At 35.7% G+C, this 15,442-nt stretch overlaps 1 protein-coding gene across 5 annotated transcripts in view; it reads right to left on the bottom strand.

Moving 5' to 3' along the window:
• MED13L (mediator complex subunit 13L) overlaps window positions 1-15,442 on the bottom strand; it is a 327,210-nt gene that overhangs the window by 60,722 nt on the left and 251,046 nt on the right. For 4 of the 5 annotated variants that reach the window (XM_033220469.1, XM_033220470.1, XM_033220471.1 and 1 more), the window contains 3 exons: window positions 4,440-4,585; window positions 1,664-1,858; window positions 1,112-1,300 (listed from right to left, as the gene is read on the bottom strand). In XM_033220469.1, the coding sequence (XP_033076360.1) occupies window positions 1,112-1,300; window positions 1,664-1,858; window positions 4,440-4,585 (530 nt within the window). Of the gene's footprint in view, window positions 1-1,111; window positions 1,301-1,663; window positions 1,859-3,792; window positions 3,862-4,439; window positions 4,586-15,442 lie in introns of those variants that run through there. The other variant, XM_033220473.1, reaches the window with a different exon arrangement.

Genomic DNA, 15,442 nt, shown 5'->3' with positions numbered 1-15,442 from the left:
CATGACTATTGTTTACCAAGCACTTATATACATTACCTAATATGTACTACAATACAATAAAGTATGTATTTATCAGAAAAAATAACTGAGATTCAGAAAAACTATGAGAATTAAATAAAGTCACTCACCTTGTGAATGATACAGCCAGGTTTTATAACTAGGTGTGTTCAGTCACAAAGTTTATGCTTTTCCCCAATATCTTAACTATAAACATTTATTTAATGCCCACTAATTGCCAAGAATTATGCTAGAAACTTTGAAATTTTGTCTTACTCTGGTAATTTTCATGAGGATTATGTATGTTTCATGCTTGAGAGTTTATTTTCAAAGTTTAGCAGCCAAGGCTTTATTTACTCTAATGTTCCTGCCAGCTTGGCCTACATTCAATGCTTATAAATAAATAATCTCATTTCAGCTCAAGTATGATGAGTATCCTTTCCATATTGACCACATTTCTAATTAAAGTGAGGTCAACTACAACAATAACAAAGTTAATAGAGGAACTATACTACTCAACAAAGAAGACAAAAATACTCCCAATTTAAACAATTTCTGAATTTTTCCATGAAGACAGGCAGTTCCCACTGTCAAAACTGTCCCATATAATTAATATTTATTATTAATGCAGACACATTACTGACAGGAAAAAGCATTTATCTAGAGCTCCTAATCGCTAGTCTAACTTTACATCTAACAGGGAAAAGAGTTGCCCAAGGCCTGTCCCTAGCTGACAATGGTCACTGGGGCAGAGACTTCAGTCATTCTCTGATTTAGTGTTCTTCAGTTGTTCAAAATTATTTAAAAAGCCAACCTACATTTTATCTATATGTGGACACACACACGTAAAGGGGCAGATGTGTGTGCAAACCTTAAAAGAATCTAAACTATTTAATAACAATAAAGACTAATATGGACAGAGTTAAAATTCTGAAGTATAGGAATTCTGTGTGTTGATAGTTTTCCTTCTCCATTTTGTAAAATCCTTACGTTACTCTACTACCTCCATCACTTCAAAGAGGAATTTCTGTTTTCTCACACCTGTTCCACGGCAGGTAGACTATACAATTGTCTGAGATCTCTTCTCCCCAGGACACTCCAGGATCCTACTCACCTAGGATGGCCTGTTCTGGAGAGGTGGGAGGGGTCAGAGGCATCCCACAGTTACTTGGGTCCTTCACACTACCAAGCCCTTGCTGCCCAACTGTAATGTGGCCTCCAGCACTGGCAACACTCTGAGGAACCGGGATGTCATTCTGAGAGATCAACACAAATGCTGAAGGGTAAATCATCCGAACACCACCTACAAGCAAAGAGAACAAGGAAAGAACCAGGACTGAGAAAGAATTCACACAAGACTCCCAATTTTATGATTCCAGTGGTGAAAATGAGATGCTCATGAAGTACTGCCAAAAGTGATAGGCTCCATTCTCTCACAGGTTAATAGCTGTTTAAACATGTGTTCCAACATGATGCATTTGGAATACAGGGACCAAGGGTGCTTCAGGCAAGATAACTACTCAGCATATACCATTGTGTCAAGATAATTTCTTTAAAAAGATGGGAAAATTATGGAGATTATTTCTGATGAATCTAAATGATTATCTTCTTAAATTAAGGAAGAGGAAGAAGAACAAAGTTCTTCAGGCAAAATATTTTCTCTTACCAACAATTACTTCAACTGCCACAGGGAAATCATCATCATATCCCAACTCGTCTTCCTCTTTCGATTCCTCTTTCTTTTTTAGCACCATCGGGTAGAAATACTGCCATTCCTCAATCAACTTACGAGTGGCTGGGTCTGACATCTTGTATGCTTGGCCTGTTAGCGTCCCATTTAAGCCATAAGGACTTACCAGTACTATAGGGGGAGGAGAAACACATGTTAAACATTAGAGAAATAATTTCTACTTAAGTGCAACACTACATATGTGGTAATTTTAGATTACAGTATCACTTAATGTACATTGTTCTTTATTTCTTAACTCTAAAGTATGATTTAAAATAAATTTTTTTAAAAATTATTTTTGTAGAGACTGGGTCTCACTATGTTGCTCAGGCTGGTCTTGAACTCCTAGGGTCAAGTGATGCTCCCGCCTTAGCCACAAAAGTATGATATTTTGAAGTCTCTTATTTTAAAATTTCTTATTATTTATACACCTCTCACTTCCCACAATTTTTAAAGGAAATAAAATATGGATAGTCCAATGTTATCAGACAGCTATGCTTTGAAGCATATACATATGTTTAATAATAGCTTGTACAATATAAACACTGAACCTTCCAAAACAGAAGAAAATCATTCAACACATATACCCCAAACGCTGCCTAAAACTTGAATACTCTTGTGGTTCCGGAGACTCCCTAAACATCTGTGGTAATCAAAGAATAACATATAAATAAAATTTCTAACAGTGGGAAAGTCTTAATATAAAAAAGCTTGAAGCATAATAGTTATCATTTCTGTTTTGACTGTTTTAGAGGTCTGTTGATAAAACAACTCTAAGTAAAATTTTATTTAACTCAACGTAAAGGACCCAAAATTCATCTTCTTTCAGTATTTGACCTTGATGTCATTTTCACTGAGTCTGACACAAAAATAGAGTTAATATAGTACTGTGAATTATCCAGCCAGTTCACAGCCTTGGAGTGAGTACTTCAATCTTCCAAATAATACTTTTCTAAAGATAAAGACTACTTTTCTTAATTCTAATTTTTTACAAAAACTCAGCATGGTCATTAAACGGAATGTCTTCTTTTTTTTATTTTTTAAAGAGCTAGATCATACGTCACATCAATCAAGAGAGAGATAGCTATAGACATTACATGTTTCGTGGAGTCTTTCTGCTGTTCCTCAATGATCCAAATGGGATAAAAATACTGACTCCAACACACACAATTAATCAAATGTAATTTTTTGCAATAATGCTTCCATGAAATTCCCACATCAACTGGGATAATTATGCTCATCATATTATCCATAAGGACAGCAACTGCCTTAGTATGGTCTTCCTCCACACCAATCATGGAAAATAAGCAGAAGAATGCTCCACAAAAGTATTCTAAGACTTCCATCAGTGACAAAAATCAGAAAAATTAAAAGTGGTCTATAGGGACCTGGTATTCCTAACCTTATTGTTCCCAACTTTGAAGATTAGAAAGTAAGTTCTCTTCCCTCATGACTAGTTATTCCTACTGTTATTACCATAACTAAATGCTTTTATTCTGAGTGATAAAATGTTGGATGAAGTCAGAAGGTCCTGAGCACTTTTACACTCAAGAAAACAGTATTTTTAAAATTCTGACAAGCCATAATTTGCAAATACTGTACAATTTGTACTACACAGTTTAAGAATTGGGTTTTGAATATTCTGGCAGTTCATACACTAAACACCTAACATTACACAGCTTAAAATTTATTGCAGTAGGGGAGTTGGAGTTAAAAATTAGGACACAGTTAAATGTGGATTCAATGTTCTTTCTTATCTCAAAAAAAGAAAAGTTTTATCATCTTTGGGGCAAGAAACAGATGCTTTCATTGAATTAAATCAGAATAGTTTATAGAAAACAAAAAACAAATACAATGGAGTCTAAACGCTCATGACAGGCTGTTACAACAATTTTAATATTTTAGTCAAGTCTGTTAAAATAACAGTGTTTTTTAAAATTATATTGTGTGATATGCTAAGACCATTTCAACCAGACATCTCTAATAATGACATATGACTGAACCAAAAAAAGATTGTCTCCATATGGTTCAATCTAATATTATAACATTTAAAAGCTGTTACTCACAGAAAATTCTGAATTCCAAAGACAAAACAAAGATTTGTAATGCTCAGATCAAAAGGACATGAAGTTATTTTGGTGATATCTAGGTGGTAAAGCTGAGAATTAATGAAAATATGAATGTATGAGTTAAATTACAACTAAATATCTATTACCAATGGAGTTTAAAATTAAAACAAAGGAACATCGCTGAAGAAACTATACACTGTATAATTCTAGAACTTTGATTCTGATTGAAATTTCAAATACTAAGTATAATGGTAATCTTCTATAAACCATTACATCCCTAAAACCTTGTTAATAAACACAACAATGAAAACCTTTAATTTGTGACTTTGGTCAATTACTCATTGAATTATATTTTTCAAGTATTTATAGATTTTCTTTTGTTCTGAAGGAAATTCTACATTTTATTCTTACAAAAGAATATACATAAGACCATCTTATATATGCGAGAAGCTTCAGCAAAAAACACACTATTACTACTTAATTATGAAATGGTAGTCTTTTCTTCCTTCTTCAAAATCTGACCCTTATGCTTAGTTTTACAATGTCCATTTAAGATAATGTCTCACCCTGCAAAACTTTACTGGGCAAGATGGTTATCCACTCAGTGGTAGATAGGGGTGGAGAGCAGGAACATCCACACTTACCTTGAAATGGTGCAGGTGAAGACTGAGCCATGTGTATATGCTCCTCATTGATCAAATAAATTGGCTGGTGCTGGGCAATCTCCACACTTGTGCATACATTACTTTCTCCATGTAGAAAGAATGTGAAAGCACAGGACAAATGCTCACTACAAAAGAGAGAATGAGAAACTCAACTTTATATTTTGGTAGGAAATGGGTGCTAGAAACAGGAACTACAGGTAAGATACAACTCTACTTTATCAACCGTCCAGTAAGGCTGACTTCTAATTATGGGCAAAACAGAAACTTCTAATTCATTATTGACAAACTAAGCCATCAGATAAATCTGGAAATATGAATATACTGCAATGAGAACTTCTGTAAGTTACTGTACAAAATGTTTCCAGTTTCATTTGCATAAAATCTCTTATGCCAACTATAAATACCTAAGAACAGAGAATTGAAATAGTTTTCTATTGTCTCAGTGTCCAGCACATGACAAGCCAGTGGTCACTGGGCCACTTTAAAAAGTAAGTATTTTAAGTGTTTATTCATTTCTTTGACAAAACGTGTTAAGTGTTATAATGCTTGAAAGGAAAAAAATGAAATAAAATTAAAATGTTTCTCTATCACACAGTGACACATATATATTCTTCTTTGACCAGTATGTTTAGATAACATTTTTTGTTTTACCAAAATATGACATTTCACCAAAGGAAACACCCAGTCTTGGTATCTGGGTATTTAGCATGACAGAGTAAATTCAAGATAGTGAGTACAATTTTAAAAGAATTTTGAAAAAAGTTTTTGAAAACCCTTGATATCATACTTCTAAATTTATAAAGTTCACAAAAGCAAAAATGTACATAATTTGAACATCTATAGGTATAAAATAATATAAATAGTAAAAACACTCTGTCCTTTATGAAAATGACACTAGCAACACACCATCTTCTACATACATTATACCTGGCACATTAAATAGGACCAAAATATAGTTTTACTGATTGTGGACTGGCTTATTTTTCAACTGTAAATTTTGGCTAAGGGAGTTTGAGCTGACTTATCCCTATTCATGCCCACTATTCCATGTAGTTACTAGCTTATTTGTAAGAAGCTGGTGGGAGAAATAAATGTAGACCATAGCCACAGAACATGTTCTCTTTCCCACTGAGTCCCAACTGTGCATGAGAACAAATACAACCAACATTTATCTAAGAACGGTGCAAGGAGTCTGAAGTGACACTGAAGAAAATACAGTCCTTGCCCTCAAGGAGCATATTCACTAGCAAGAGACTGATATGAAAGCACACAAATAAAATAAAGCCAGGCACAAACATACAAATAATAATGTCATAGAAAGGCTAAGGAGTAGTGATTTCTTCAATTTAGAATACATGAATGCTTTAAGAAGACAAGAACAAATGAAAATGTGAGAAATATCCATTCAGGTATTTTGCCCGGCTTTTAATCTGGTTGGTTTCTGCTAGTGACTTGAGTTCCTTAGATATTCCACATATTAATCCCCTGTCAGATATATAGTGTGCAAATATTTTCTCCTATTCTGTGGGTTACCCTTTCACTCTGTTGGTCAATTCCTTTGCTGTGCAGAAACTTTTCAGTCTGATATAATCCCATTTTCTGTATTTGCTTTTATTACCTGGATCTTTGAAGTTTTATTTTTAAAATCCTTGCCCAGATTTTACGAATGTGAAGAAGGATTTCTCCTATGGTTTCTTCTAGTAGTTTCATAGTTTTTTATTTTTTTGAATTGGTTTCGTATGTGGTGAGAAACAGGGGTCTAGTTTCATTTCTCTGCAGGTAGAAATTCAATTTTCCTAGCATCATTTTTTGAAGACATTATTCTTTCCTCCAGTATGTGCTCTTGGCACCTTTTAAATCAAGTGTCTATTGATAAGTGAATTTATTTCTGGGTTCTCTATTCTGTTCCATTGATTTATGTGTCTGTTTTTATGCCAGTGTCATGCCATTTTGACCACTATAGCTTTATAGTATATTTTGAAGTCAGGTACTATGATGTATCCCCCCACCACCGCTTTGTTCTGAAAATAAAACATGCAAATGGCCAACAGGTATATATAAAAAATGTTCAACATGAGTAATCAGGGAAATGCAAATCAAAACCACAGTAAGATATCCCTTCACTTCAATTAAAATGGACATCATCAAAAAGATAACAGATAACAAGTGTTGGCAAGGATGTGAAGAAAAGAGGACATTTATACACTGTTGGTGGGAATGTAAATTAAGACAGCAATTATGAAAAACAGTACAAAGATTTCTCAAAATGTTAGAAATACAACTACCATATGATTCGGTAATCCCACCACTGGGGATATACACAAAGGAAATGAACTCAGTATGTCGAAGAGTTATCTGCACTCCCATGCGTATTCATGATTATTCACAATAGTTAAGATATGGAATCAACCTAAGTGTCCATCAACGGATGAATGAATAAAGAAAATGTGGTATATAATACACAACGGAATACTATTAAGTTATAGAATTAAATCCTGTCATTTGAGACAACATGGATGAACCTGGAGGACATTATGTTAAGTGAAATAGGTCAGACACAAAAAAACAAATACCACATGAACCTAAAAAAGCTGATCTCATATAAGTAGAGAGCAGAATTGTGATTATCAGAGGCAGGGGAGGGGAAGGGAAGACATGGAGGAGGTTAGCCAACAGTTACAGTTAAGAACAATATGTTCTAGTATTCTAATGCACAGTAGGGTCACTAGTCAACAGTAATGCATTGTATATCTCAAAATAGGTAAAACAGGGAATGTTCTTACCACAGAGAAATGATAAATGTTTGAGGTTATGGATTTGTTAATTACCCTGATTTGATTACTACACACTATATACTGGTATCCAAGCATCACCTTGTAGCTCACAAATACATACAATTATTATGTGTCAATTTAAAATAAAATAGAACTAAAAAAAAAAAAAGAAAGAAAATAGGGGTTAATAGTAGAAAGAAAAGAAAAAGAGAAAATATGAGGCAAAGAACAGATGTGGTTACGAGAAGGATGTCGTTTGGAAACTCTTAACAGAGGAATGGTGGGATGTGACTGGAAAGGAGTCAAAAAAAGGATGTTGGAGGCCATCCCTTGAGACATCGAAAGACTCGTATATGCAAAATAACAGGGAGTTAATTTTAAGGATTAGTTTTAGAAAGTTTAAAGAATTGTTATAAAAATTTCAAAATAGTTTTCATTTGAATTTGCTATGTCCCAAAACACAAACGGTGAGAAGCATAAATTAAAAAAAAAAAAAAAAATCAAAATCAAATCAAGTATCTTTTATATTGATAACTTAAAAAAACCAAAATGTCCTTTTAAAAGGGATACTGAAAACAAGAAAAATAGAAGTTATAGTGGAGCCGGGCATGGTGGCTCACGCCTGTAATCCCAGCACTTTGGGAGGCTGAGACGGGCGGAACACAAGGTCAGGAGATTGAGACCATCCTGGCTAACACGGTGAAACCCCGTCTCTACTAAAAACACAAAAAATTAGCCGGGTGCGGCGGCAGGCGCCTGGAGTCCCAGCTACACGGGAGGCTGAGGCAGGAGAATGGCGTGAACCTGGGAGGCAGAGCTTGCAGTGAGCCGAGATCGCGCCATCACACTCCAGCCTGGGTGACAGAGTGAGACTCCGTCTCAAAAAAAAAAAAAAAAAGAAAGTTATAATGGAGATATTACAGAAGCCACCAGTAACTATATAATTTTTGGTAGGTTATTTCATCACTCTGATCAGTTTCCATATATGTAAAAGCACCTGTTAGTGCAGACTGGTGGGCCCCTGAGGCTCTGATTCAGGAGTTTTAGGGTGGGCCCCATAAATCTGCATTTTTAACAAGTTCCCATGTGATGCTGCTGCTGCTCCTGGCTCAAAGGCCACACTTTGAGAATCACTGGATTTGATAAAGCCTAAATCCCAACTATTAAATTCTATTTTTTCTAAGATCATGTAAAACAAGGACAGGAATGACAGCACCCTGTGACCTAGCAACAGCACTTCTAAGAATTTATCCTACATATAAAACTATGGTACTGAGTAGTTATAGATTATAGCACTGCTTGTAATAAAGTCTGAAAAACACTAAAATGCCCATCAGTAGAGGACCTGTTAACTAAACCGTGGTATATAAGCTACAAAGTAATGCCCTGCAGCCAAGTAAAAGGAAATGATCACACTGATATGGAAACACCTCCAACAAGGACTGTTATGAGAAAAAAGGAACAAGGTACAAAACAGTATGAATAATATACACCCAGTTGTATAAAATGGGAAAGTGGGGAGAAAAATATTTCCACACACAATTTGCTTACATTGGCATAACATTTTTCTGAAAAGATCATTTAAAAAAACTAGTAATGGCTGGGCAAGGTGGCTCACGCCTGTAATCCCAGCACTTTGGGAGGCAGAGTTGGGCAGATCGCTGAGCTCAGGAGTTCAAGACTAGCCTGTGCAACATGGCCAAAACCCTATCTCTACAAAAAATACAAAAATTAGCTGGGTGTGGTGGCACTGCCTGTAGTCCCAGATACTCAGGAGGCTGAGGTAGGAGGACTGCTTGAGACTTTGAGGTTGAGGCTGCAGAGGGCCCAGATCATGCCACTGCACTCCAGCCTGGGTGACATCAAGACTCTGTCTCAAAACAAACAATCCCTAATAACTTTGGTTGGTTCCCTCGGGGAATGAAATGGCATGACTAAAGGAGAAAGAGAGAATTCACAATATTCTTTTATACTCGTTGAAATGTGGGGTCATGTGTCACACAGAAAGCAATGTGAAGGCAAGATCTGAGGAAGCCCTTGCCTCCTATCCTTATGCAGCGCTGCCTGTTGGCCCAACCAGGGGAGTGCTCTAGAGGAATCCGCGGTGCTTCCATTTGGCATACTTGGCGCTTAGTCAAAGCCTGCTGAGATCCTGATTTTGTAATCCAACATACTAGTTACTTGATTAGCAACCCATCAATATCTTTATCCAAAGCAATGCTAAAAATGGTGAAATAAAAACTGCACTGAGAACCGAATCCTGTGTCATCTCATCAGATAACTCCAAGTTACAAATTCAACAGTGAGTTGTCACTCATTCTGCTCTAAAGAGAATAATCAAAAAGGTTATGTCAAATGTCTTGATAAAATATGGACACATAACTATCATATTTCTCTGATCTAGAAATCTGCCTGTAAGTAAAACCCAGGTGTTTTCATACAAAGTCCAACCTCCCTTATTTCACAGATCAAATTTGAAATTGTTAAAATGAGATCAGATTTGAGAATGAACACTGAAGGGGTTCTACAAATTAAAAGTATAGATATGTTAGAGTATATGAGAAGTGGGAGGTAAATCTTTATTACAAGCTCTATAGCATGTTCTTTCTTCTTGTCACTTATTACTCACTTTTACCTGAACCTTTACTCACCCCATTTCTCACCCCATTTATTTCATATACTTTCATTAAAAATTTTAAGAGACTATGGAGATCATTAAAGTCAACCTCTTTCTGATTCGGAGGAAGGCAAGACTGCGCCCAAAGTTACACAGCAAGTTCAGAGCACAGCTGGAATAAAAACCTGGTCCTTCTTAACATAGCGTATAGTACATCCAAGATTTTCTACCTTCGATCAATGCTGCCTTCACCCCTATTCAACATCAACATAAATCAGACACAATGTAACTGAAACTAGTCCCTGCATCAATTCTACTATCTCCCTTACTCCTATAGGCTAGAAGATACTATCAAATGAATACATAGAGCCAAAAACATGGCAAGGCCAAAGGAAAATTGGAGCTTCACCTCTGTTCTCTTGGGGGCACATCACTTGACAAGTATTCCACGCCTTCTCAACTCTGTTTATTCTCCACTCTACTCAGTAAATCAGGTCTGATTCAACTAATTCTTTGTTTAACCTCTTTCTCACCTTAAAAATCTCTGCAGTTAAACTTCACTCGCCCTTCCCTAGAGATTCCTTTCTTTCTGTGAAGGCACTCCTATACTTACTCTCTTCCATCACGAATAATCTTTATTTCTTCCTCAATTTGCTTCAGGTAACCCAACCCTGAAGCACCTCCTCTTGATCATGCTACCCATTTTTTCACCCTCTACCAACTAATATCAAGTAACTAATATATAAATAAAATGATAAAAAATGGAGACATTAATACTAGTATCATCACTAAATAATCTACACAGAAATGAAATAAACAACTTTTCTAAGTACTATAAAAGAAATAAATAAGGAACTAAGAAAATAATGGGAGTTGGGGTCTATTCTAAAAAGGGATTGGTCAGAGGAAAGCTTCTCTGAAAAAAAAAAGCGGGGGAAGGAAGCATTTAAACTGAAGTTTGAATCATAAGAAAAAGCAAAGTGGTAAAAAACTATTACAAAAAAACTGAAAATTATATGTGCAAAGGTATGGAGTTGAAGAGTTTGCCATTTATAAAGACATTTTTGAAAGGCAATGTGGTTATTACATCACTGAGAAAATGAAAAAAACTAGTGTAATTAAACCTACTGAAAAGACAAAGATTATCAGAGTAGCTCAAATAAAATAAATCCATCTACATATTGCACAAAAGGCATGCAAAGTAAAATTACACCAAAAGTTAAAAAAAGTGTAGAAAATCATATGCCAGATGAATTCTAACAAGAATAAACCTGGTATAGGAATAACAATAAATAAAACAATGAGATATTTTAAAACAAGTTCATCAATAAATATACAAAGAGAAATTCAAGAAGAAAAGTAATCAACCATGAACATGTACACAGCCACAATGGCATGCAATATAGCTCAGAAATACATACAGAAAAAATCAGAATAAGGAGAAACCGACAAGTCTAAAATTAATAAATATTTTAACGTTTTCTAGTGAATACCATGGCCTTCCAGAAAGAAAGAATGTATAATCTTTCCATGAATACATGGAAGAGCTACAAAAATTGAATATGTAACAAGACACAAGACAAGTATTACATTTCAAAGAAATGATGATACACACAGTTTACATACTCTTATTGGTTGGGTGTTTTTTTTTTTTTTTTTGGAGACAGAATCTCACTCTGTCATCCAGGCTGCAGTGCAGTGGCACGATCTCAGCTCACTGCAACCTCCACCTCCCAGATCAAGCGATTCTCATGCCTCAGCCGCCTAAGAAGCTGGGGTTACAGATGTGTGCCACTACGCCCTGCTAATTTTTGTATTTTTCATGGAGGCAGGGCTTCACCATTTTGGCTAGGCTGGTCTCAAATTCCCGACCTCAGGTGACCCACCCACCTCGGCCTCCCAAAGTCAGTATACGTATTCTTTAACAACAGTGTAATTTAGTTAGAAATCAATAGTTTTGTTTTTTTCAAAGGTTAAAATAAAATCCCTTTGTTTGAAAACTTAAACGTGTACTTCCTAATAAATCATGGGTTACAGAAGAAATCACAATTGATATCACAAAATATTTAAAACTGAATGACAACAAAAGTAATACATGTCAAAATCTATCAGAAACAGTACTTACAGAGTAATTTATATCCTTATAGGCCTAGAAGTCTTAAAAGAAATGAAGAAAGCAAAGAGTAAACACAGTAAAACAGAAGGAAGAAAATAATGACAAAAATGTGTATTATTAATAAAATAGGAAAAACAAGATAAAACTTCTTTTTTGAGCAGACTAATAGATGACAAAAATACTAGGTATGACTGATTTAAGGAGAGGGATGAAAGATGTATGTGCAGGGAGCTAAGTGCTCTAATAAACAATCCTGGGAACAAAAACAGAGGAAATAACTACAAACAAAGAATGAACACTTTTAACAAAAAAACACTATAAATACAGTAACTTTATGCCAATAAATTTGATACATAAGAAATAAGCAATTTTCTATAAAAATAAAAGAATTTGAAAACAGTAAGTAAAAAAAACCATCCACCCACTTCAATACCATCTTAGAAGGATTTACCAAATTTTCAAGGCTCAACCCATTTCTCTTATTCAAACTGCTTCAACAAATGATGTGATGAATTCACATCAGCAAATCTATGAAACTACTACAATGCATTAACAGATGAATGAGAAAAATCAAAGAATCTATCTCAATACCTACGAAAGAAGCATGTTAAATTTCAGGAAAAAAAATTCAATAATAATTATTTCTAAAACTCTTAGGGAACTATGGGAATCAAAAGAACTGACCGAAACAGATAAAGCAATTGTCTTGCTTCATGTCAAAATTTTACAAGAATCCCTTTTAAAAAATGGAGCAAAACGGCCGGGCGCGGTGGCTCAAGCCTGTAATCCCAGCACTTTGGGAGGCCGAGACGGGCGGATCACGAGGTCAGGAGATTGAGACCATCCTGGCGAACACTGTGAAACCCCGTCTCTACTAAAAAATACAAAAAACTAGCCGGGCGAGGTGGCGGGCGTCTGTAGTTCCAGCTACTCGGGAGGCTGAGGCAGGAGAATGGCGTGAACCCGGGAGGCGGAGCTTGCAGTGAGCTGAGATCCGGCCACTGCACTCCAGCCCCGGCGACAGAGCAAGACTCCGTCTCAAAAAAAAAAAAAAGGAGCAAAACAAAGATAAGTGCTTTTCTACACAAGACTGCCCTAGATATCCAAGTCAATGCAATAAGACAAGAAAAGAAAAAAGGTGGTATAACAATTAGAAACGGGCCAGGTGCGATGGCTCACGCCTGTAATCCCAGCACTTTGGGATGCTGAAGTGGGCGGATCACGAGGTCAAGAGATCAAGACCATCCTGGCTAACACAGTGAAACCCGTCTCTACTAAAAATACAAAAAAAAAAAAAAATCTAGCCAGGAGTGGTGGTGGGCGCCTGTGTTCCCAGCTACTCTGGAGGCTGAGGCAGGAGAATGGCATGAATACGGGAGGCGGAGCTTGCAGTAAGCCGAGATCGGGCCACCCCACTCCAGCCTGGGCAACAGAGGGGGGGGGGGGGAAGGAAGTGGCGATGCTATCTTTATTTGCAGATGGATATAATTTTCTTGGATTTCCTATGTAGATAATATATAGACTAAGAGAACTAACAAAAGAGATCAAGAAAGTAGATAAGGTTGGTAGATACAAGTTCAGTAATAGTTGTATTCCTACAAAAAACTTAGAAAATATAATGGGAAAAATATATTCTATTAGCAATAGCAATGAAAACTGTAAGGTACCCAGAAAATAAACCAACAAAAGACAGCTTAGGTTTCTTGAAGAAATTCATAGAATAGTCTGTTTCAAGAATATAAAAGAATATATAAAGTCTTTTAAAAGATGTATCATATTCCTGGATATAATACCATAAAGATTATAATTTCCCCAAAATGACCTAAAAATTCCATGTAATTCTAATCAATAGCCTAAGTTTTTGACAAGCTGATTTTAAAATTTATATAGAACACAGGGTCAAGAATAGCCAACCTGATTTTAAAGAAAGAAAAAAAAAGTGAGAGACAACCTGCTAGTATCACTATTTATAATTAAACCATGGTGATTATAACAGGATAATAATGACTCAAGGACAAAGAGGTCAATGGAACAGAACAGGAAACTCAGAAATCAACCCTCCAATGGCCCAGTAATCCCCAAAATCCAGCCCCAGTTACCCTTCTAACCAAATTGCCTATTGCTCTCTCCCCTTTCTTCTCTGCATTCCAGCTTAATAAGCTTTCTATTATTCAAACAAAACAATTACAATTTGAAATTACTGTTCCCTGTAGCTAGAACTCTCTTCCTTTCAGATATCAACATGGCTCCTCTCTTTACCTCTTACAAGTTTTCCTTAAATGCCAAGACCTCATCAAGACTGTTCTTCTCCACAAAATTTAGTTACACTCCCCAAGGGTCTCTTCCCTATTTTTTTTCCAATAGCACTCATCACACAGATACACTAACCACAATGCTCAGAGGCTCTGTGGACCTAAAAACAATTTGCAAACTATAAGGCTCTCTATATATTATGTTCTTTCTATAGATACTGGAAACAAAGGGAGATGAGGGTGAGAGTGACAGGAAGGAGGAGAGGAGACAAGGAGAAAGGAAAAGAAGACGGATAGGGAGAGGAAATGATGGTAGAGCAGAGAGGGAGAAGAATACAGGAAAGGGTAGTGGGGATAAGGAAGTAAAGAAGAAGAAGAAGAGTGGGAGAAGAGGATGGGGTAGAAAAAAGGTTTCTGGGATCTACTTGGGATTGTGGTGTATGAGTTTGATTAGGTTTTTTTTTTTTTAAAAAAATCACATTCAAGAATATAATTACAGCACTGGAAAGCATTCATATTAAGGACTTTATAGAGGTTTGTTCCATAGCTTTACACTTGCCACCTTTTTTATTTTTAAAAATTAAAGTGTAAATTTTGAGGAACAAAAGTAAAACAAATACTAGAATATTTATGACTAATAAACACCTGGGCTTATACCTGAAATTTGTTCACAAGAACATCATTTTAAGTGCCCCATCAAACACAACTGATAAGAGAGGAAAACACTATAAAAATCATTAAACTATTTTCAAAATAAAAACTTCTTACTTCAAGTACACTACATGACTTAGGGAAGTTTATTCAAGCTAAAAATCCTTTTCACTGGGTGCCTTATTTTCATATTTCACATGTGTTACAAGTATGTCTCCAAATATTTCACCAGATGTTTCTAACTCTTTATTCCAAGCTTCAAAGATCCATTTTTTCCAGAATTAAAGTAAGAAAAAGACCATCAAAATATACTGTTTTAAAGTACTTCTGGGTAAATATGGTCATGTCAGTTTGTGAGCAGTACAAGATACTCACTCCTCCACTTCACCTTGGAGCTTCCCTAGACATCAGAATTTTTAAAAAAACATATTTTTGGCTCTCTAAAGTATGACTCATGAGTGTGTGTGTGTATGTGTACATATATCCCTTTTAAAAACATATAAAAGGAAACTGTGTTAGAGAAAGCCCATCTACTGCTTAAGTGCTAAATAGCTAAACACAACATAAACTTA

The sequence above is a fragment of the Trachypithecus francoisi genome, unplaced genomic scaffold (assembly GCF_009764315.1).
Source record: "Trachypithecus francoisi isolate TF-2019V2 unplaced genomic scaffold, Tfra_2.0 Lachesis_group11, whole genome shotgun sequence".
NCBI classification, from domain to species: Eukaryota; Metazoa; Chordata; class Mammalia; order Primates; family Cercopithecidae; genus Trachypithecus; species Trachypithecus francoisi.
Note: the sequence above shows the minus strand (reverse complement) of the source record. Positions and strands in the feature narration are given on the sequence as shown.